This window comes from Motacilla alba, chromosome 3 (genome assembly GCF_015832195.1).
Source record: "Motacilla alba alba isolate MOTALB_02 chromosome 3, Motacilla_alba_V1.0_pri, whole genome shotgun sequence".
In the NCBI taxonomy this organism is placed as follows: Eukaryota; Metazoa; Chordata; class Aves; order Passeriformes; family Motacillidae; genus Motacilla; species Motacilla alba.
The window spans coordinates 109,336,991-109,359,220 of record NC_052018.1 but is presented as its reverse complement, the minus strand read 5'-3'; the positions used below and the strand labels follow the sequence as shown (position 1 = coordinate 109,359,220).

At 45.9% G+C, this 22,230-nt stretch overlaps 3 protein-coding genes across 4 annotated transcripts; 1 reads left to right on the top strand and 2 right to left on the bottom strand.

Annotated features, from left to right (window-relative positions):
* Nucleotides 1–9: 9 nt before the first annotated feature.
* Nucleotides 10–8,684, bottom strand: ERLEC1 (endoplasmic reticulum lectin 1). The gene is made up of 14 exons (XM_038131856.1): nucleotides 8,379–8,684; nucleotides 7,746–7,850; nucleotides 7,574–7,654; nucleotides 7,069–7,146; nucleotides 6,468–6,531; nucleotides 5,354–5,394; nucleotides 3,433–3,656; nucleotides 2,212–2,341; nucleotides 1,744–1,905; nucleotides 1,388–1,447; nucleotides 1,169–1,293; nucleotides 668–745; nucleotides 405–480; nucleotides 10–265 (listed from the first exon to the last, which is right to left on the bottom strand). The coding sequence occupies exons 1-14, from the start codon at nucleotides 8,682–8,684 to the stop codon at nucleotides 194–196; spliced, it is 1,602 nt and encodes a 533-aa protein (XP_037987784.1). The 3' UTR covers nucleotides 10–193.
* Nucleotides 8,652–22,225, top strand: ASB3 (ankyrin repeat and SOCS box containing 3). The gene is given in 12 exon segments (XM_038131854.1): nucleotides 8,652–8,708; nucleotides 14,174–14,268; nucleotides 15,378–15,516; nucleotides 15,519–15,587; nucleotides 15,888–16,049; nucleotides 16,815–16,927; nucleotides 17,292–17,427; nucleotides 17,626–17,803; nucleotides 19,106–19,303; nucleotides 20,038–20,289; nucleotides 21,017–21,150; nucleotides 21,713–22,225. Coding segments are annotated over 10 exon segments (1,623 nt in total). The 5' UTR covers nucleotides 8,652–8,708; nucleotides 14,174–14,268; nucleotides 15,378–15,383; the 3' UTR covers nucleotides 21,961–22,225.
* CHAC2 (ChaC glutathione specific gamma-glutamylcyclotransferase 2) lies at nucleotides 10,020–14,860 on the bottom strand. Of its 2 annotated transcripts, XM_038131863.1 has the most exons (3): nucleotides 14,660–14,855; nucleotides 12,729–12,764; nucleotides 10,020–11,912 (listed from the first exon to the last, which is right to left on the bottom strand). In XM_038131863.1, the coding sequence occupies exons 1-3, from the start codon at nucleotides 14,792–14,794 to the stop codon at nucleotides 11,529–11,531; spliced, it is 555 nt and encodes a 184-aa protein (XP_037987791.1). In that variant the 5' UTR covers nucleotides 14,795–14,855; the 3' UTR covers nucleotides 10,020–11,528. The 2 variants fall into 2 exon arrangements, with proteins under 2 accessions (XP_037987791.1, XP_037987793.1); XM_038131865.1 differs by lacking the exon at nucleotides 12,729–12,764 and having other exon boundaries at nucleotides 14,660–14,860.
* Nucleotides 22,226–22,230: the final 5 nt, after the last annotated feature.

Genomic DNA, 22,230 nt, shown 5'->3' with positions numbered 1-22,230 from the left:
AGCCAGGCAGGAAGTGCAAGACAAGGTTTTAATCATTAAAAGTTTATCAATAAGCTCTTATATACACATAGTTATACACAAAGTGGTTCACGAGTCCCTCAGCTTGGAGAGCTGTGCTGGTGAGGCCTTTGCCAGCTCACAGACACTGTTCCCATGGGAATGCCATGATTTGGCCTTGGGGGCTTTGCTGTCCTCAGCTGGGCACCGAGAGGAGCCCGTATTCATCTGCTGTATCCAGGATTTTACAGATGACTGGAGACTCCACCTGGAACAGAGAGACCAAAGCATGAACTCAGCCCGGCAGGAATCTTGGGAACAGTCACTGGGAAAATGGGCCACCTTAAACATAATCCTGGAGATGTGCTCTACTACCAGCCCCGACCTCAGGGCGTGTCTGTACGTACCCCAAGGATGTATTGGCAAGAATGAGGCTCCAACATGTAAATGGTCACAGCGTGAGGGGAGTCTGATTCTTTACATCTGAAAATAGAGGGGGAATTGGGGGGTTGGTAGGCAATAAGCACACAGGAACACGTATTTCACTGCTGTCTGCAGCATTTTATTAAGTTAACACATGCTGCCTTCTGAGCTTTACGACAACAGCAGCAGCTTTCCCCCCCGACCCAGGAAACAGACACAAAACATCACTTTGTAAAACTCCACTTACTTCAATTTCACAGTCACCTGCCTTGGCTTGTCTGTCAAGTCACAAACATCTCCATTTCCATAGAAATGAGACACCATCCTGCCACAAAAGATCAGAATGGAAGAGTTTATCAAACATAATTTTTAAGCAGTCGGTGCAGCAGTGCGATCCAGCACCTCGTCATTGGTCAAGTATTTAATATACTGACAAACAGCAACAAGTATAATATACTATACTGTGTATTATTATACTGTAAATTATACTACTGTTCTATGTAGCTCTTATATTATTATATAGCAGAGGTTGTCTCGCAGTTACTGCAGAGGGAAAGAGTTGTTCAATGTTGAAAGATTTTTCCCTGTGCCACATCCAAAGTGCTGAATTCCTTATCTGTGATGCTGACTGGGGGGTAAATCTGATCACGCTGCTCTCGGCAGTTTATTTTACCTGCTGACAACCCAAATTTCACAGGGCTGGGCCCTGTGTCCCAGGTGTGAGAGCAGGGCAGAGCCTGGCTGGTACCTGACTGTCTGGGTGCCATCCTCTCGCAGGTAGAAGGTCCTGGCCGCGTTCTTCCTCGACCACTCGATGTGCTCCTCCTTGCTCCATGTACCCACCACCACGGAGGTCTTGCCACTTTCCTTATCCTGAAACAGGAAAATCTGATCACTACACCACGTCCAGAGGATTGTATTGTCTTAACGGGAACTCAAAGGAACTAACAGAACTCTCTGGACACACCTCGTGGTACTGGTGGACATATTTGCCGTAGCAGAATTCATATTTCCACCAGCCAACGCCCTGGGGAGAAGAACAACCTCAGTATTAGAAAGAACCAAACAGAACCCCTAAAACAAGCAGACCACCCCAAAACAAACCCATCCTTTTCCCCCCAGACCCTAAACCAGCTGTTTCAGCTGTAAAACTCCCTATCTGTTAGTTAATGAAAATTATGGCTAATTCTGTTACCTACTTTCATTTCACTGTCTGCTCAAATAAACTGAATTTCAACCGAAAAGTTAAAGACAAAAAGTGAACAAGCACACAAATCAGGATGTACTCCACACAGCTTTATTCCACGTGGCTTGGCTGCTCACCCCATGGAAGCAGTAGGACCCACTGAGGAATTCCTTGATGAGCTGCTCGTCGGTCAGTTTGGAGATGTGGGTTGTCCCCACCGTTAACAGCTGGTGGCTCCCAACAGCCACGGGCTTGTGGATGGAAGAGAATTTCTCTTCCTTCGTTGAAGGCATTTCTTCCTGCAATTAAAAGATACAATTAAGTCCCCTACAAAGTCTTCCAAGTTATATGAAGTTACTGAACAATGAATCGGGTTGGCTGTTTTGGGCAATTTTAGCTGAAAGAAAGAAAATTCCAGTCAAAATCTTCACACATTTGTGAACTGTAGGCTACAAAAGCTCCAAAAATTGAAATCAGTAGCCCACACTTGCTTTGTTTTCCTTCCAAATAGGGTGACTTACAGATGGTTTAACAGGCTTAAAGACCAATGAAAGACTCACATCATCTTACAAAATGTCTTAAAAAGTAAATCAAACAAATCCTACCTCCTTAACCCTCCTAAAAGGCATCTTCAGCATTTCCTGCTGTTTCTCCAGCTGTTCCAGGTTGTGGGGTTTAAGTGGGGATCCTGGCAGGGACTGGCAGAAGATGTCATTCACGGGGGAAGCCCGGAACCTGCCCAGCAAGGTGAGAACATGTCGCTGTTACACCTTCAAGTAAAGAAGTCAGCTCACTGCTCTGAGCTTCTGCATCTGCTGCTGCTCAGGTGGTGCAGGTGCATCCCTGGATGAGATGTCAGGCGCACAGGGAAAGCCCCAGAGGCTGAGGCACTGCCCAGGGCTGTTTTGGGAACACACACCAGGAAAAAAAGGGCACTGAACTTGGAATTTGGGTTGTGACCCTGTGGTGTCACTGGGCAGCATTCCCAGGCTGCCACCTCCACCTTTCCTTTTTTACCAAGGTGACGTAAGGGGGGGAACGATGATCCTGTGTGTTTATTTTCAGTGTTTCCTGCTGGTGGCCAGGAACCCTTCGGAAGGAGGCAGCAGCTCCAGATTTTATCCTTATCGAGCAACAGAACAACTTCCCTGTGTACTTTCTATGCTTTTTTCCTACTGCTACAGAGGCTTAAAAGACTCACACATTAAACAGATAACAGTGCCACAGATAAGCGCAGCAGATAACAGAGTATGACCAAACCCATCCACACGAGAAAATTTACAGTGGATACCAAACACTAAAAATGTTTTTAGCACTTAGTAGTGTTGAGAAAGTGCTTAGTAGTGTTTAGAAAATGCAGGATTTTGCCTTCAGACCTTGTGGCCTGTTTCAGGTCCCTGATGAAATACTCACTTGTTCCAACATCTGTGTAAATCCAGGAATCCTGTCCATTATCCCCCCTTGTGTGTATAGCACATTCCCTTTGCAGTTCTCTTTACACCCCTTGGAAGGTCCAAAGACTCAGAGGGTCCCTCAGATACTCAGATGGTACAGTTGAGGAAAGGGGAGGAAACAAGAAGCCTACACTTCATTTTTGGAAAATAACACTGAAATTGTGAATTCTCCATAAGGAATGGCTTCTAGACAGCTCTTCCTGTTGGGAGGAGCTAAAGTCAATGTTAAGGTTGTGGTTGGAGATTATACTTTTTGGTTTTAGAGACTTCTAAATGCATCACACATGGTATCTGCAGTCTACAAATACCACGAAGATGATCCCTCAAGACATCCCAACCTAGGAGCAGACAGAAGTGCTCTGGGCACTGTACCTGTACTTGGGGTGGTTGCACAGCAGCGGGGTCAGGATCACCACCTCGTACTCACAGGTGGTGACTTCTGCCACGGAGAGGATCTCGTGCTTGGCCTCGGGGTGGCAGATGTACATCACTGTGCTGGACCTGGGCAGGTTCTGCCTCAGGCTGCAGGGAGTGCCATTGCCCAGCTCCACGGGGTAGTAGGGCGTCATCTGCCCTTCGATGTTCTTTGTGGGGATCTGGGTGAGGGAAAGGAACAGGTCAGAACCACAGGAGAGCTCCTGAGACTCCTCCGAAACAAAAAATGTTATTCCTGTGCGCAGAGCCAGCATTACCAGGTTAAAATCAGGCCCCGTGTGGCTACTCAGTATTTCTGCAACATCCAGACCTCCCCTGGTGTTCACCCAGATTGGGTCTGCCAGGCTCATCACCTGCAGCACCAGGCCCTAAAGAATCCAAAAAAAACCCCTGCAAAGCCGCCCTGGCACCTGCACTACACCTCTCAGCATTCCCAGCCCAGGCTGCTCCTTACCCAGAGGATCCCACAGCACCCCTGGCTGCGGCTAACAAAGTTCACGGTGTGCACAATGTAAATCCCACTTTGTCACACCTCCCAGTCTGCTCCCTTCAGCTTTGTTCCTTCCTGTTTCATCCAGCTCCCTCTTTAGGACATTAATTCCTTAAAGTGGTACATCTCTTTCCTGGAAGCAGCTGGAGTTCCTGGCTTCCCAAAGTGCCCAAACCCACAAACACTTTTTTCACCCGTGTTGCTTGAGCTGCTGAAGGTTTTCAGCGCTGAACAGACAGGGGTCTGTGCTAAAAGACAGAGGTGTTTTCCGGGCTCAGGACATTCCAGGCATCCAGGACCTTTCTGCCCCTCACCTGCTTTGGCTTTCAAGCCACGTCACCCTGTCCCAGGCCACTGACTCCTCCCAGAAACTGCTCCACCACGAGTGAAGACACTCACGAGATTAAGGAACCAACATGCCCTTCCCTGATAAGAGATTCCAGGAAATCCTGACATGGCAAGTGCATCGTAAATACTGCCCAAGAAAAAGGCAATAAAAGACTTCATTTCCTCTGAAGCTGAAGGAAAAAAAGCTGCACTGCAAAACACTTTGTTTTCTGAGCTTTCCAAGAGGCGCAGCTGCCACTGCCACCAGAACAGGCCACGTTCTGCCCCAACGTGACTTTCAAAATGCTCCTCAGGCCTGGGTGCTGCTGAGAACTCTACACAACCACCACCCTGGGCTATTCCAAAGGCCACAGACACAAACACTTCATTTCAGCATGAGAATTAAGGGGAGCTGGCAACAAGGTCAAACCTGCTCTCACCAACTCCAAACTCCAGCATGCTTCAGGGACTCCCATTGCTCTGCTATAGAACCAGCTGCTCAAGAGTTGAGTTTTGGGGCCTAAACAAGTGGGGAAGTCCTCTAAGGGGAAAGGGGAGCACAGAGTATTATGGGATGGGCCAGCAAGTCACCTCCATCTCTTAGGGATTTTGTGCTGCAGGGCTTTGATAAGTGTAAACAAGTAATCGGAGTAGCAAGACTAAATAAATTTTCTGAGCTGGGGCTGATAATTAAACGCAAGAGAAATGCAGCTCAGGAACAATTTCATATCTTGATATTCATTTTGGGAGGGGACTAATTACATCATCTTATCATTACACTGGATATTAGGAAGAAATTCCTCCCTGTGAGGGTGGGGAGGCCCTGGCACAGGTTGCCCAGAGAAGCTGTGGCTGCCCCATCCCTGGAAGTGTCCAAGGCCAGGCTGGATGAGGAATAGTGGAAGGTGTCCCTGCCCATGGCAGGTGGCACTGGATATCTCTGAGGTCCCCTCCAACACAAACCATTCTGGAATTCCATGATTATACATAAATTGCCTCCACTACTGATGGCAGAAATTAAAGCAGATGTTTTTCACTTGCCTCTTTTGCACCGTCTTTGGAATTTTCCTTCTCTTCTTGATCTAGGGAATAATTAAGAGCGAGATAAGTTTGTGGACTTGAAAAAAAAAAAAAGGAATTTCACAGAGAAGCTTTTCTAGTTTGTGTATTTGCTGGTGCTTTGTACACTGCCAAGAGCCACTTGCAGGTGCAAAAGAGGAAAGACATAACCAGTGATCTGAGGCCCACAGCAAACAGAGCAAAATACACGTCAGCTCATCACAAAACCACCTGGAGCTGGTAGGACAGGCCAAATGCAGCCCTGACACCGAGGCAGGGCTGGAGAACACGTCACTGCAGCTGTTTGGGAAGGGTGGGAATTGGACAGGAAACAGGCAGGTGCTTTGGAAGGAGCAGGAGCTGCCAGATAGGAAGCAGGGAAAGGACACAGGACACAATCTGCCACCTAAGCAGGAAGGGCAGAGGGACAACAGCCTGACAGCCTCAGCTACGGTCACCTGAGGTCCCATCAGGCTTCAGCATCCAGCCTCACAAAATGGGTGACTCAAATCAAACATTCTGTGCTCTGTGCAGCAGCAGAACGAGGCACCCCTGCACAGAGACTGCACGCCCTCAGCCAGAAAGGCCAAACAAGGCACGTTCCGATGCCCTGGCTCTTTCCAGGACTAAGATCCCTAACTCAGGGCTGCAGCCAGAGATCCAGAAGTGGGATGAACAGCACTAAATCCCCCTCAAGAGACTGCAGCATTCCAGTTCATCACTTCTAGGAAAACAGTGGTGTCTGCCTCTCACACACTAGCCTAGAATGAAACAAACACCCCAGCCTAGGTGATGTTTTCCTAGTCTGTTTCCGTTCTTTCCATCAACCCTGAATGAACACTTAGTCTGTGGATTTGGAAGACTTCTTTGAACTAATTTGCAGGCAAAAAAATGCCCCAAAAATCAGGTATTCTAAACTGCTCCTTGAGTTTGGGGCTCAGCGACCTCATTTCCACCCAAGTCCCATTCTAAGCACTGGAATTTTTCTGAGGATCTGTGCCAGGTTCCCTGAAAAAAGGCTCTCAAACTTGTCAGACAAGAATAATTAAAACCCCAAAATTTCATTATCAGCTGAACGAAATAATCTAAAACACACCTGGTTCTGACAACGGGTTCTTCATTATCATATTCCCCAGGTAGTATTCTTGGATGTTTATTTTCTACAATCAAAACAAGCATCAGTTACCACTTTCCAAGCTTTTTCAGGGAATTCAGTGTTGCAAACAGATAACAGAGGTTCTAAAAGAAAGGCCTTACGAAATCAGGTCTTGCTTTGCTGAAGTGCCAAAGCTAGTCTGTCACTTCTAAGTGCAGACAGCTTGCAAGTTCCCATACAAAACAATTTTGGGAATGAGAGTTCATTAACACAACAATCTAATGAAGAACAAATGGAATCTGTAATAACAAGAGATCTGTCTCATAAGAATAAATCAAAAAGTATGTAAACTAACTAAAAATACAGAAGTTTGACAGATATGCAAAATACCACGTGCCGAGCAATGAACTTAGTGTATTGCCAGCCAGTAAGATCTGACACAGTGCCTTCTGATAATCCTACAAAATGTCCTGTACAATAAAGATGCAGTTTTTCTGCATGAAGAAAGCAGAGTCACGGCTAAATTATTACAACAACTCAAGTCTGCTGGAGGAGTTCAGCAGGACCGTGCCAGTGGGGAAGGGGGTTGTGAGCAGCCTACCTGCCCCGTTTCCTTCTCCTCGTGGTACTGACGGATGTGTTTCCCATGGCAGACCTCATAAGTCCAGTAAGATTCAATCTTAGAAATAAAATACGTTTTATAAATTATCTTTAGATGTACTTCCACACCAAAAAACCACCCAAATGTAGGCTTTTGCAGCCAAATGCTGGAGCACCCTCGAAAACAAGAGCACAGCGAGTGGTCTCGGTATTGCCCAAACAAACACACCAGAGAAGATTTCCTTCACTTTCACACAAATAAAACAAAGGAAAAAATTACATTAAAAAATAAAAGTCCATATTTTTAACTGCTACCATAGCAACCTATTTATCTGAATTCTGACATCTTTAATCACACAGAATTTTGTCAGCAATATTAAGGCATAAAGTTGTAAAGACTTTGTTTCAGACTGTATTACTGTCTCATTTACTACCCTAAAACCTTGACATGGACTGGCCTGTAACCTTTTAATTGGCATTTAATGAACAGGACAAAAGTAACATACTCTATAGGAACAGCTGCTTTGCTTAAAGAGAGGCTCCAGCAGCTCCCCTGGAGTAGGACCTTTATAGTCCTTTTCTTCTTCCTGCAACAGAAGGATATCTCATGATATTAAAACTGACAATGTAAAGACTCAGCTACAGTTTATATTTACAGAATAACTCGCCCGAACTCACCTCGTTGCCACTGGCTATCAATGGCAGGAGACACTTGTACTTCTCTTTATCCACAGTGGTCATGATGATATAATTGTCCTCCTTGTACAAGACACCAGTGGTCGGCTGAGAAAACAACCAACCCGCGGGTCAGCTAGGCAGAGGGCTTTTTAATGCTACTCATTAGAAATACCCCTGAATTCCTGAGCCGTGCTCCAGAGTATTTACTGGCATTTAATTATACCACAAGACTCGAGTTTGGTGGTTTGGCTGGCTGGGAGCTGCTTGCTGCTGCCTTTGCTTTAGACCTTCTATTTCCAGCCATATCCCCGATCCCCTCCATATCCCTGATCCCCTCCAGATGCCCGATCCCCTCCATATCCCTGATCCCCTCCAGATCCCTGATCCCCGATCCCCTCCAGATCCCCGATCCCCTCCAGATGCCCCCCTCACTCCTGCTGTCCCACTTCAGACCTTTATTACAGCCCCCAGCCCCAGCCATCCCCCTTCACCCCCAGCTCTCCCCGCGCCGCTTTCGGCACAGAATCCCCCGGGATTCTCTCCCAGCCCCCTCGGTCGGTGGGCCAGCCCCACCCGAGCCCCCCTGTGCGGCGAGGAGGCTCCGAGCCCCTCTCCGGGCGGCGCGGTACCGACCAGGCTGAGCTCGGTGCCGGGCCAGTTCACCCTGAACGGGATGTCGTCGCTGAGCTGCGGGAGCGCTCGGCCGCCCTCGGCCACCGCGGCCACGGCCGCCAGGAGCCCGCAGAGCAGCGCCGGGGCCGGGCAGGGCGGCCGCAGCCCGCAGCCCCTCCGGGGGGCCGGGGCCGGGCTCGGCGGCCGCAGCCCGCAGCCCCTCATGCCGGCCGGCGGCTCCGCCGAGGCCGCGCCGCGCCGCCGCCACGTCGGCTTCCGGCAGCCGCGATCAACAACCGGGGCAGCGCCCGCCGCCGGCAGCGGCATCCGGGGCAGCGCTCGCCGCCGCAGGTGAGGGGCCGGGCGGGCGCGGAGCGAGCGAGGGACCGGGGTGGGGAGGTGGGCGAGGGACGGGAGTGAGTGAGGGATGGAAGTCAGTGAGTGAGCGATGGGAGTGAGGGAGGAGAAGTGTGAGGGAGTGAGGAATTCGAATGAGGAGTGTGAGGGAATGAGTGTAAGGGAGGAGTGTGAGGGAGTGAGGAGTGTGAATGAGGGAATGTGTGAGGGAGTGAGGAGTGTGAATGAGGGAGTGAGGAGTGTGAATGAGGGAATGTGTGAGGGAGTGAGGAGTGAGTGTGAGGGAGTGAGGAGTGTGAATGAGGGAGTGAGTGTGAGGGAGTGAGGAGTGTGAATGAGGGAGGGAGTGAGTGAGGGAGTGAGGAGTGTGAATGAGGGAATGTGAATGAGGGAGCGAGCGGTGAGTGAGGGAGGGGTAAAATGGGGGCGACTAAAAGGAGGGGGGGAATGGGATGGATGCGAGTAATTAACTTTGGTCATCAGCGGCAGCGCTACGGGTTAAACATACACTCACACTCATAGGTTGTGAGTGTAAAAGAGCACTTCGAGGGTTCCTCTGTGTGTTTCTCTATACACCTATACGTGCACGTATACCTATACACCTGAGAACCCAAGGGGGCCAGCAGTCTTCTCATCAAAGCAGGTTAGGCCAGTCCCATCTGATCCATGGGAAACATGGAGCAGATAAATAATGGAAGGATGTAATAGTGAGAGATTAATTGGCCATGCTACGGAGAATCCCCTTATTACAGAGCCTTGGAGTTATTCTGGTTGGAAAATACCTTGGAGGTGATGGAGTCCAACCCTTAAGTCTGGATTTCCCTCTCCTCTCTGCATTATCTTCTGTTAATAGTCATGGATGTGACCGTTGTTCCCCCAAACACTGTTTGAGAACAGGTTTAGCAGTGGCTTTGTGTGCGTGGTTGTGTAGTGAAGCCTACAGATCTAAAATCTGTATTTGCATAAATAGAGACTGAGTTTAACCAGTCAGGGAAAAAAAAATTGAAGCCTAAATGGCCTGAAATTTTTAAGGTAACAGATCTGGGAGGTTTTTGGTAGGGACCAAACCTGGGGGCAAAGCAGTGGCTTTAATCCCACACAGCAAGAACCAATGCATCTATTTGTATTTCCCATGCTTTAATTAATTAATTCCTAATGTGCCACAGTTTATAGTAGCCCCTGTGTGTTGTCTGTCACTCTCAGCCCCATCAGTAATTTTATAGCGAGGCACAATGAACACACACCTTGACGTCCACCCTCACACAGACACACTTTAAACATAACATTTCTGGAAATTTCCAGCCCTGTTAGTCATTGTAATGCGTTTTTATTGCACTGAAGTCGTACACAGGAACGTGTATTATTGCAATGGTTTATGCATTTGGGAAGCAAATGAACCAACAAAGCCTTGGAGGCAAAGACAGAGAATGTGGAGCTACACAGAATCACAGTACTTAAATAATTAGCGTTTCAAAGGGGGAATCAGCCTCGATGGTTCTGGATCCTTAATGAGCACAAGCATGCCCTGCCCTGTTCTAAGGAACAAGGATTAAGTCCTTGAGGAAAGAATTTTTAAAAGAATTTTCAAGAAAGCAGAGAATGCCATTGCACACTTTTACCTTTACAATTATAAACCAGGAAGATGTAAAGAACAGAAAGGGTCAACCTTCTTAGGGGGAAAACCACTTTTTTTGCAATTATTGATGCAGAATCCAGGTTTCCAGGCTGCTACTAAACACTTACACATTCCCTGGATGGAAAAACAGGATGTTAAGTGGTGTTTGAAACAGGACCTTTTATATTAAGATATAAAAATATACTCGGTTAAAAGTTAATAAAAATAAAGTTCTGAGGAGCAAGACAAGTCCACGTTGAGACGGATTGCATCAGGAAGCCTACTGGCCTAAACTGGGGGCTTCCCAACCCTCTTGGGATATCCATACACACCCCTAAGGTTACTGGAGAGAGGGTTCCTTCCTTAATTACCTTCTGTTGCTGAATCCCTGAAACTAAAAATCTATCCTTGCAGCTGGGATTTTTGAAGAGATGGGGGCCACAACAGCACCTGAAGTAACAGAGATGAGAGTTTCTCTTCTTGCTGTGTTGTGACTTTAAGCCATGCTCTTGATTAATATTTTGGGGTTATTCTTTATATTAGGATTAAAAATTAAAACGAGGCACTGACAGGTTATGGCTTGTTTGAGTCAGAGTGCCCAGAGCTTTGCTTTTCAGGGCTTGACATCAGCAGCCAAGGGAAGGAATCATTTCCTTTACAATAAAATGGTTTATCCTCTGCATTTAAGGATAAATTAACATATAAAGGGTGAGATGACTAACTCAGTGGCGTAACTTTATTTCAGAGGAATGTTGATATAAATGTTCTACTACACAATTTAGGACAACCACTTAAAATTCCTGCACTGTGGTCTGGGATCAGAACAAACTACCACTTAAATCTAGGGAACTGGTCTCTTCATGCTGATTTTAACCTCAAAAATATTCTAAAGATTTGTTTTTAAACCTGAAATAATAATAAAACATAAAGAGAAGTTTAAGTGGCTGCTCTGAGGTGTAGTCTTTGGGTGAAAAGCTGAGATACCGAATTCAAACTTGGAAGACTTTTGTTGCTCTCCTTTCCCGACTCCTGAAAGAATGATTTTGGCAGTTTTAAGTAACCAACTCCTATTCTGAACGCAGCATTAATTAAGATATGCAGTACTAATTAGGGTAGCACAATACAGAGGAGCATTCCTCCCTGCCACACGCACAAAACCCCTTCCTCTGAGGCCAGAGCCGGGCTGCTAAGAGGTTCCTTCACAGACAGTTGAGATTCTGGTGCTTGTTCAAGAGCTCCTTGACCAGCGTCTCTAAGGAGAAGAGGTGCTCATCCACGTCCTCGGGCACGAGGTTCCTGATGGAGTTGGCCAGCTCAAACAGGTACTCCGTGTTCCTGCCGCTAGGCCCGGCGGCGCCGAGGATCTGGCGCGCGATGTCCTCGAGCGGCGCGGGGCCCAGGTAGTTGGGGTTGTCGCGGGTGCCGATGTAGAGCAGCACGTCGAAGGGCTGCACCGACGGGTCCTTTGGGTAGAAGATGACCGTGGTGGTCCTGTAGCCGCCCTTCTCCCGGAAATCCAGGTAGGCCTTCACCTCTCCTTCCTTCCCGGCCGGCAGTCTGTAGGCAACGCCCCACACGCAGCCCTGGCCGAGGAGAGTTGGTCAGAAGGACACTCAGAAATCGTTGCATTTAGGGAAAGCTTTCAGGAAACTGATTTTCTGCCCTTCTGCTGCTTTTTGCAGTGTTTGTAAGAGTCCCAGAGTAAAAGGGCTGCTTTGTTCAGGCAATTATCAGTGAAAACACTGATCACGCAGATTGAGCATCCTCTTTCTGCTACTGCTGAGGTTTTCCTAACAGAGCAATTTCTTGTTTTGTTAATATTTGGAGTAGCAAATAGCCTCAGTACAGGCCACTGAGGAGTTGGCAAAAAGGACACAGAGTTTCTCCCTGACCTCGTAATATTTATGTCTGAAAATGACAAATTTAAATAATGCTGAATTTGAAGGAATTTTGATCAGGTCCCTTCTGTTTAGTGACACTTTGGCAGGGACCTGAGGGTCACCTACACCTGTTACACAGCTGAACTGGTGTGGTGTGCTGAGATACCTTCACAATCTGGTCAAACCTTGGGGAGCTGAAATTAAAGCAATTACATTTGTCACTCAATGCTGATATCAAATAATGTATGTTGGATATATCTTTCTATCAAATTCTTTATCTCGCAATTGGATAGCCAAAGTGACTGCTCCAGGATATACTTTAAAATATCCCTGTGGTAGTAACAGACCCAAACTACTTCCAGTTTATATTGATTATTTGAAACAGTCAAGAGCCATTGGTGTAACTCTGGGAAACACTGAGAGAACTTTTCCCTAAAGATAAGACAGCTACCTGCTCATAGAAAAGCAAAAATTAATGAGTGGAAATGCAACAGGACATTCTGTACAACAGTACTGTACCTCAGCATCTTCAACCAGGGTCACAACTCTTCCAGGCTAAAATTTAAAAGACGAAATCATCATTCAGTCAGAGGCTTTTGCCCTAAATCATGAGCAAAACCAAACCAAAATGAGAAGAAAAACCCCAAGGAACAGGAATGAAATGCTCAGAGAACTAATCCAGCACAATCCCAGTAAGGTCCAGATCCAGTGCAAGTATTTTTGGAGAGCAGCTTTGGATGTGTATTAGGTAAAATAAACAACGTGTTAAATTCTGCGTGGACAGTGCCTGTGACACAAAACTTAAAGGCAGTCAGAAATTGGGAGGGTTTGAATGTCCTTGCTGTACATGTGCTGTCCAGGCTCAATTCCACTGCAATTTAAAACACTGGCAATTAATTAACAATACAATAGCAGTGATAATTAGGAGTTTCATGAATGTAAAACTATCCTCAAGGAGCCCTTGGAGCCTCACCGGACAAAGGGAGGATACCTTCCAAATGGCTTGTTTTCCCCAGTAAGTTAATTCTTGTAGGAAAAAGTAAGAAGCCAGTTTGTAAATACTGCAAATAAAATAGTTGAGGTTTGTTGTGTAAAACTTTAAAACATAAAACCCTACGTTGATCTACATCTGCAGTTTCAAACTGCTGCTTTTGGCATCAAATTAGTTCTCTCCTGGCATGAGCAATTTATTCCTGACCTGACTGATAAAATATGGCAATAAAGCCACATGAACACTAAATTACTCCTATTTCCTGAGGAGAAATGAGTCTGTTCCCATGATACACCAAAGATAACTTCGGTGTTCCTTCTGGAATGTTTTTTCCATAGTCATTGGTAGTTCTCTGACTTGTGCACTTGCAATGGGTCACGAAGATTTTTGTGAATTATGGACTAAAGAGACATTCTGTGGTGGATGGAAATCAACTTTCTTGTCCTTGCTAGCAATGTCTGTAACTGCAGCCTAAATTCATTAAATTTAATTTAAATCTGATTTGATTTATTATGAAGGACAGTGCTGAGGAGAAGTTCACATTCGGGTGGGTTGTGTGACAGAAGAAGGATCTGTTTGCCTAAGGAAGGACAGGATATTTACTTAATGGCTTGCAGAGTCCTTGTCTTGCCTGGAACTACCCAAAACAAACATTAAGAAACAAATTACTAAATACTTATTGATCAGAGGAATTTACTGTTTGTACTACTGGGAATAATCCTCTGAAAATATTTTTAAAATACAGCTACCAAGTAATTTGCTGTATATTGTAAGAACTGTTTTTCCCTCATTGCTGCTCTTTACAGTGTGTCAGGGGTGGCTCAAGCTGTTGTTCTTTGAGCTCTGTGCAAGTTATTTTATGGTGTTTGAGGTTCTAACCAGTGTTGTTTAAATCGGGATGGATGTTTAAATCACCTGCCACGAAGCCAGATGTGTTCTTTAAAATAATCCTGATGCTTTTTCTCTCTTAAAGCTGCTTCAGGTTTACAGCAGAGTTACCTGGGTGCAGGTTACACCTCATCCTCACCCCCGTGGCTTAAAAACACATGACATTGGGAATCCTCACTGGTAATTTTAGATTCTTTTTCTCACTGGTGGTTTTTTGTTTTGTTTTTTTTTTTTTGTTCCTCCTTTTCCAAACGGCAAAGAATTTTAGAACTTCAAGTATTTCCTAACCCATGAATCTTCACCCGAGAGCAAAATAAATTAAAATACAGCCGGGGGGTTACTTGGATCAATAATTCTGGCTTTTCCTATTCCCTGTGCACAGCCTGACACCCGCCCCTCGCCGAGGGTGTTTAACTCCCTGAATGACACATGCGGGCACTCCTGAGCCTCTTTGCAGCGCGCTGTGCCGGCCGTGGGTTCCTCCGCAGCCCTTGCGGGCGGCTCCGGCCGCGGGGCAGGGCCCGAAGCCGGGCCCGACGCGGCGGCCGCGCTCCCCCCGGCCCCGGCTCACCTTGCCCGGCACCCCGCGGTGGTCGGTGCTGCCCTGCCAGAAGCGCCGGCTGTAGCCGCGGACGCGCCCCACCAGCTTCTCCTGGTAGGGGAAATCCACCTTCCAGATGAGGGAGCCGTAGCCGAACACCCACATGGCGGCCCGGCCCGGCGGGGCCTGCGCAGAGCCGCGGGGCGGCCCCGAGCGCCGGCGGGGCGGCCCCGGTCCGGCCGCGGGGCCGGCGCTGTGGCGGCTCGCAGGGAGACGTTCGTCGGCCGGGAGAACCTCCCCTAACCCCACACGCGACTGTCTACCCCCAAACCCACAAACGAGCTCCCCCAAGCACCTGCCTCGCCCCCCAGTCCTGCAAACAAGCGCATCCCCCCCAAACGATCCCCTCGCCCCAAAGCCCCCAACCACCTCTCTGCCCTCAAACCCCACAAAGAACCGTCCCTTAAGCCCATAAATAATCATCTCTCCTCCAACTTAAGCTCCCCTTAAATCCCCAAACACCTTCCAAACAACCACCTCACCTCAAACCTCAACCATCTCCCCTCAAAACCCACAACCAACCTTGCCCAACCCACGCCAATCAACTGCCTCCCCCTAAGCCCCCCAAACCACCATCTCCCTACAAACCAAATCCTCTGCAAAACAAACGAAACCCCCCTCATATCTATATTGTACCAACACGCATCTCTCTTTTTCCCCCCCCTCTACTCCTCTGCTCCTCCTGCAGAGTTGCATGCCAGGGATGGATTTCACAGAAGCTTATTCGGACAGATGCTCGGCCGTGGGCCTTGCGGCCAGAGAAGGAAACGTTGAGATTCTGAGGGAATTGATTAATCGAGGATACAGCGTCGATGTCCCAGATAACAGGAGTGGTTGCCCATCCATGAAGCAGCAGCACACAATTCCAGTGAGTGCCTGAAGCTGCTTATTGATACAGGTAAGGAAAACCTAATGGGAAATAGTGTGGTTTTGTGCTAAATTACCCTGTCACAGAAAATACAAGTTGCATGGATTTATCCAATTCTTGTTTGGGGATTTTCTGTGTGGTTTCCCAACTGTGGTAAGTAGAAGCTGACACATTGCAATTCATGGGTGATCCTTGAGGTGATAACAGCATATTCATGGGTATTCCATAGGCCACATATCTCAAATAACTGTGTTATTTTCTTAAAATGACTGTATTTTGTAATTCACTGGCAAATATCCCTTTTTTCCCCGTCATTATGCTCCTCTGCAGCTCCAGCTGATGACTACATCCACTCGAGGACGTTTGAAGGGATGTGCGCTCTGCACCTCTCGGCCCGTCACGGCTCTGTGGAATGTCTCCGGGTTCTCCTGGAAGCTGGGGCTGACCTCGACAATGTCACCACAGAATCTGCCACCACCCCGCTCTTCCTAGGTGACACGAGCTTTCTTCAAATCCCAGAGTTTGAACTCACCAGTTAAAACTCAAGTTTCTCTGAGTTTAAACTCACCGGAGTTTCTTACTTGCCTGCCATGTTGCATCTTTTTGTAGCCCTAAATAAGCAGGCTTTAGACTCAGAGGTGTGGAAATAACCTTTTGTTTATGGGTAAATCTGCTTCAGACAGTGTTTTAAAACAAAATTATAATAGCAAACTGGTTTTCTTCATCAAGCACAGAAAAGCTTTAGGAGGTTCAGAATTATGTCTGTATGAGACTATTTCAAAGCCTTTTTGATTTTTATAATTCCTCCCTAATTCTAATGTAAAAAACCTTATTTTTGACATTCCTAGGTTGGCAATTAAGGTCTATTATTTCAGCATTTTTTGTGTTACTTATGTTTGACTTAACTAAATGCTTAAAACCTCTGTTACGGTGAATCTTGAAGGTGTAAATCGTCTGATTAAATACATTTCTTGGTTTACTTGCCTCTCTACCCAGACATCATGTGTGCCATGTTACCTTTGTTTCCAAGTCTTTTCCAAGTTTGGGGGAGTTTTGGCATCATTTCCATTCCCCGACACTGTTTTGGGTATCTAAATATAAAAGGCAAGCCAGTATATAGTGGGCAGGTTTAAAAGAATTATGATTATTGTTTCAGGAAGTTGGCAGTGAGACCTTTTGAGCTTTTAAACCTCAATACTTAAATTATTTCTTTTAAAAATTCTTCAATAATTTTTTTTTATTACTCTTCTATTGAAGCTGTTGAAAATAAACATGCAGAGGTTGTCAAGTTCCTGCTCCAACACGGAGCTAACATTGAAGGTTCTCATTCTTGGTCTGGATGGAATTCTTTGCACCAAGCTTCCTTTCAGGTAACCTGTGAGCACATTGTGTAATTTTGGTGTAACTGATGTATTCTGGGGGATAATTATTTATTTAATAATTATTGCATTTTTGTCAGGTAATTTTTTCCTACCCTACCCTAGCAGTCATAAGCTTATACTTAAAAATATGTTGGCTTAATTTCTAACACATACAAATGACTTTATCGTGTGAATGAGCAGAAGTGATCATTTTGAACTTGCCTAGTTTCTTTTACCATTAATTTTTAAGTGCATCTTTAGAATATTGAATTTATTCTAGGTTTTATTATTTCTATCTGGAGCATGTGGGGAAAAACGGGTTGTGTAATTTCCTCTTTTTCCTGCTGGCTGAGGATATAAACATTGATTTCAGGGTTCCACTGAGATAATGCAAATGCTCCTGGAGAAAGGGGCCAGCAAGGACTGTCGTGATGACTTTGGAATTACCCCTCTGTTTGTGGCTGCTCAGTATGGCCAGCTGGAGAGTCTGCGGCTGCTCCTGTCCCACGGTAACCACGATCCTCTGTTTCCCTGGCCATGCTTCCAGCAACTCCCGCTGAACGCAGTTGTAGCTCTGCTCCTGCGCGTCGCCATTTCAAATGTTAGAGGTTTTATTTCCTTATTGCTGAGGAGAACTTGCTGGATTTGAAGCCACCCTGTGAAAAGTAATGACCGATGGAGGCAACTTTGGTTTTGTCATCTGTCAGGTGCGGATGTCAACTGCCAGGCCAAGGACAGGGCCACTCCCCTGCTGATTGCTGCGCAGGAGGGACACCTGGATTGTGTGAAGCTGCTGCTGACTGCAGGGGCAGACCCAAACCTCTACTGCAACGAGGATAACTGGCAGTTACCCATCCATGCAGCAGCTGAGATGGGCCATGCAAAGTAGGTGGTTGCAGAGGCATTCAGACAGAAGGTCCCGGTCACACAAATCTGATCCCCAAAGGAGGAAGTTCGACCCTAAAAGGGAGGAAAATTGAGTGTTCAAACTGATCTGTAGTTTAAAAGCTCTGATTATTTTTGTATTTTAAATGTCTCTTAGTAGTTTCTTCCACACTGACAGGGAGTAGGTTTAGATGAAATATTAGGGAAAAATGCTATCCTGTGAGGGTGGGGAGGCCCTGGCACAGGGTGCCCAGAGAAGCTGTGGCTGTGCCATCCCTGGAAGTGTTCCAGGCCAGGTTGCATGGAGTTTGGAGCAGCCTGGGATAGTGGAAGTGTCCCTGCCCATTGCAGGGGGTAGAGCTGGCTCACCTTGAAGGTCCCTTCCAACCCCAGCCATTCTGTGATTTTATGATTTTTAATTCAGGATCTAACCTGGGTTTGATCCATAGCCTAAGGAATTTAGAGGGTTTTCCACGGTGCTGAACCAATCCACTCCATGGCCATTTTACTTTTCCATTTAAAATGCAAATAACTGTGTTGTACATTATACATGACTTGAGCAGCTGCTAATTAGAATTCTGTATTAAGTCGCAGAAGTAATTATATGCAGATATTGAATTAGCTGGACCAGCCACAAAAATCAAAGCCACAAAAACAGTTTCTTTAATCTTTCCAGAGATGCATTTGCAGCTTTGCCCAATTTCAGATATACAAGTCAGTTCCACAGCAGCGAGCCAAGAGTGGAAGGAAGTTTTGGGAGTAGACCATTGGTGAGAAGGATTTCTCAGGAACTCCATGATTCACACATGGACAGCACTTATATATATAAATGATGATACATCACTGGCAACTCTTATGCAGCACCAGTAAGTTCCAGCAGCAGAGGAACTGGTGTTTGTCACTCATGTGATGTGGCCTGGGGTGTGAGCTGTAAACAGAATGATTTTTCTGTTTTACAGAACTAAGAATTCATTCATTTGCAACTCACATTTGCAGTTTGCTTCCAAACTTCCTTGAGTTGGGATTTAATGTGTGGTGGTGTTCTGTTGCTGTAAAAAGAGTTGCTGGGTAATAGGAAGTAGCTGTCCCTGGTTTGGTTTAAAATACTTCTTTCCAGCCCAAATCCATCCCAAAGCACAACATTTGCCAGGGGTCTGTGTATGGAATTACAAAGCTGCAAATTCAAGAGTGAAAAAACACGATTTTCTTCCAAAGCTGCAATGACCCTGTGAAAAAATGGCTGTGTGTTTAAGATTAATCGTTGCAATAAGATCAGAAAACAGTGGTTTAAAACATCTGCAGGATACTGGAGCTGCTGATTCCAGTCACTGACCGGATCTGTGACAAGGGCGAGGGCAAAGTGAGCCCCGTGTATTCCGCGCTGTACGGCGGGGACGGGGAGTGCCTGGAGATGCTGCTCAAGCAGGGCTTCAGCCCAGATGCTCAGGAGTGCCTGGACTTTGGCTGCAGGTCCCCCATGTGCATGATCTTCCAAAAGCAGTAAGCAAACCTCTTCTGTTTTGAAGTTATTCATAATCATATTTGCTTTAATTAACTTAATTAAAATGTGTAGTTTCCCACCTTCTTCCCTCAACTGCTGTCTATCATTAATATTTTTCCAGAATGCCAGTGTGTTCCCCCTTTGCAGACACTCCTCATTATTCCCATTTCCTTGGGAATATTAATGTGAAGTGCTGGAGTGTGACTCATGTGCTGCACTGAGGAAAACATCTTCAAAAACAGCCTTTGAATCCTCTCAGATTTTAACAGATTATTTCTTTGTACATGGATTGAAATTTATTTGTGGCCTCTTTATAATTTATTTATGGTTGCCATTTAAATTAATGAGGTTTGTTATTAGTGAATTTAGTTCATGGCCTGCTCCTGGGAAGCTGTCTTTAAAAATCCTTGGACACCATTTTTCCCTTTCTGTCCTGGTGTTGCTTTGTAATAAATCATTTAGGAAGGGATGCAGAGCAGGTGATTGCTCTGTGGACGAGGCAGGTAACACACATCATCACTTCTGTGGAGTAATGTGCCCTCTAATCACTAAAAGGCAACACCAGTCACAGTCTCAGTCCTTACCTTATTACCTTCTTGCAGTGGGTAATGATAAAAGGCTTTTAATAAAAACATTCTGAAATGTTTTATTGCAGACAGGTGTAAAAAGTGGTAGGTGCTTTCTGAGGCGAAGCTCACAGGATGCCCTGTGATGGTCCTTCTCCTGCTCCCAGGTATTACCAGTTCATTGATGTCCTTCTGAAATATGGCATCACCCTGCGTGGCATCAACTTGGCACACTGCCTGTGCCATAAGAAGTTTGCTCTGTTCCGACGCTTCCTGAGGTTTGGCTGTTCCCTGCCCTCGGAGGAGGAATTAACAGACTTCATCCTCTACAGCAGCACGGTGCAGAAGGAATACAAGGAATGGCTGCCCTGCCTGCTCCTGGCTGGCTTCAACCCCGTGAATTTCATGCGCAGGTTCTGGTAAAGCAGGGAGCCTTGTCTTTAGTTACTTAAACATCTCATGCTAATGTGCAAAGCTGCTACAGGATGGCCCTTGATAATCTGTTGCCACCATCAGGAACGGGAGGGGTTGTGGAAAGTCTGAAATAAATCACTCACACGTCATGTCTGGAGGCAGTAAAACAATTTTCTTTAGGAAGAAAGCCAGACTGGAAATTGCCTTTCTCTAGGGTAGCAATAAAGCATCACTTCCCAAATTTACATCGAACATCTCTACTTAACCCCCAAATTTAGCTGCAAATTGTGTGTGCAATACTTTAACACAGCCATGGCAAGAAGAAATTCCAATGGGAGAAATAGGTCAGGAGGGATGGGAAACAAATGGGAAGTGAAGCTGGGCCAAGGCTGGGAGGAGAGGAAACGGATGCTGTTTGAGACTGTTTTGTTTAACACAATGTGGCAAAAATTCCAGTCAGATTTTTTTTATTATTATTATTATTGAAGTTTTTCCACATATAAACAACAGCTTGGTGATGTTTTATATTTAATTGGGTACTACACGATTAAACATAGAGTTATGAAATGTTTGTATTTTCTGCAGGCTGTAGTAAACACACTACAAGTTTGCTACTTAGTGCCTGAATGAATCTCACTGTCCTCGTGTATCACATGTGATGCTTTTTGGTCTTTTATTCTGCAATCTACAAATACTTTTTAAAAGTATTTTAGAGAAGTCTTTGTTACACAGGATTTTCTCCATGAGTGAGGATGTCCTTAATTTCGTCCTGGAGTTCATGAATTGGAGCAGACTTCCTCCAATTGTGGAGCAGCACCTTTCCCAATACAAGGAGAAGTTCACTTGGACTTCCAAGAGCCATTTTGGTAAGGAATACAGGCAGGAAGATAATGTCTCCATGTATCCAGCTTTCAGGCTGCAGATGGGGAGATTTAGGAGAAGATGACAATATGACTTAGTTATGTTTTATTTTTCTGATTTGATTTGTATTTCCCATGAAGCATCTGTTCTGTTTTGTAAGATTGGACAGTAATTAAATACAAACCATAAAAATCCAACATAATCAAATGTGACCAGCCAAAAGGATTCAATTGGTTGTGCAGGAGTTTTTCATAGTTCAGCCCTCAGAAAAGCAGGTCATGTGCTTTGTGACTGAAAAACTGCACTTAGGTGTCTTTGGTAATGATTCCTTTCAAAGGAAATTCTTCTTTAAAAGGGTCTGTAATAATTTTTAAGTTGTCCAAGTGATAGTGTCATTTAATAATACTTCCTTTAGAATGCTTGAGGCTAATGAGGATGGTTTTGGAGTTAAAAAAATAGGAGTTATTTGGGGAAATGGAGATTAAATCCTCTATTTCTTTTTTTATTAGTAAATAGATTAGTGTAGTAAGAGCTGCTCTGTGTTTGACTTGGGATTCCATTTTGCAGCCTTCCTTCCGTCCCTGTCCCACCTGTGCCGCCTGGAGATCCGCTCCCTGCTGGGGAGCGAGCGCCTGCGCTCGGAGCGCGTGATCCGGGAGTTGCCGCTGCCAGCCTGCCTCCAGGACTACCTGCTCTACCTGGATGTGCTGAGAGCCAACAGCATCCCTGAGCTGCAGGACTGCCTGGAGCAGGGAGAGGAGGGAGCTCCTTCCAGTCACTCCGAGGGGAAGGATACGGAGGAGGGACAGCAGTAACACCAGTGCTCCGTGACGGCGGCTGGACTCCACAGCTGCAGGTTTTGTAATGGGAATCAGGAGACACGGGAGGAGAACTGCTGTAAATGTCTGTTCTCCTCCCGTGTAATCATTCTTTTCATGCTGTAGTTTTGTACTACATCTAGAAATTTCCTATGGGTTCTATGATTTGCTTGTTTAAAATCTGTTGTAGCTTTCTAAGTGAACGTTTTCTGTTTCTTTTCTAACTCTTGGGAAGTAAAATGAGCTTTTTCAGTGAACACAACTTAC

Coding starts and splice junctions, on each gene's coding strand:
- ERLEC1 (XM_038131856.1), bottom strand. CDS start 8,684: ATGCCGCTGCCGGCGGCGGGCGCTGCCCCGGTTGTTGATCGCGGCTGC. Junction 7,655..7,745: donor TGATAGCCAGTGGCAACGAG/GTGAGTTCGGGC, acceptor CTTCTGTTGCAG/GAAGAAGAAAAGGACTATAA. Junction 746..1,168: donor GATGGCACCCAGACAGTCAG/GTACCAGCCAGG, acceptor CTTTTGTGGCAG/GATGGTGTCTCATTTCTATG.
- CHAC2 (XM_038131863.1), bottom strand. CDS start 14,794: ATGTGGGTGTTCGGCTACGGCTCCCTCATCTGGAAGGTGGATTTCCCC. Junction 12,765..14,659: donor ACCGCGGGGTGCCGGGCAAG/GTGAGCCGGGGC, acceptor TTTAAATTTTAG/CCTGGAAGAGTTGTGACCCT. Junction 11,913..12,728: donor CCCTGGTTGAAGATGCTGAG/GTACAGTACTGT, acceptor CTCCTCGGCCAG/GGCTGCGTGTGGGGCGTTGC.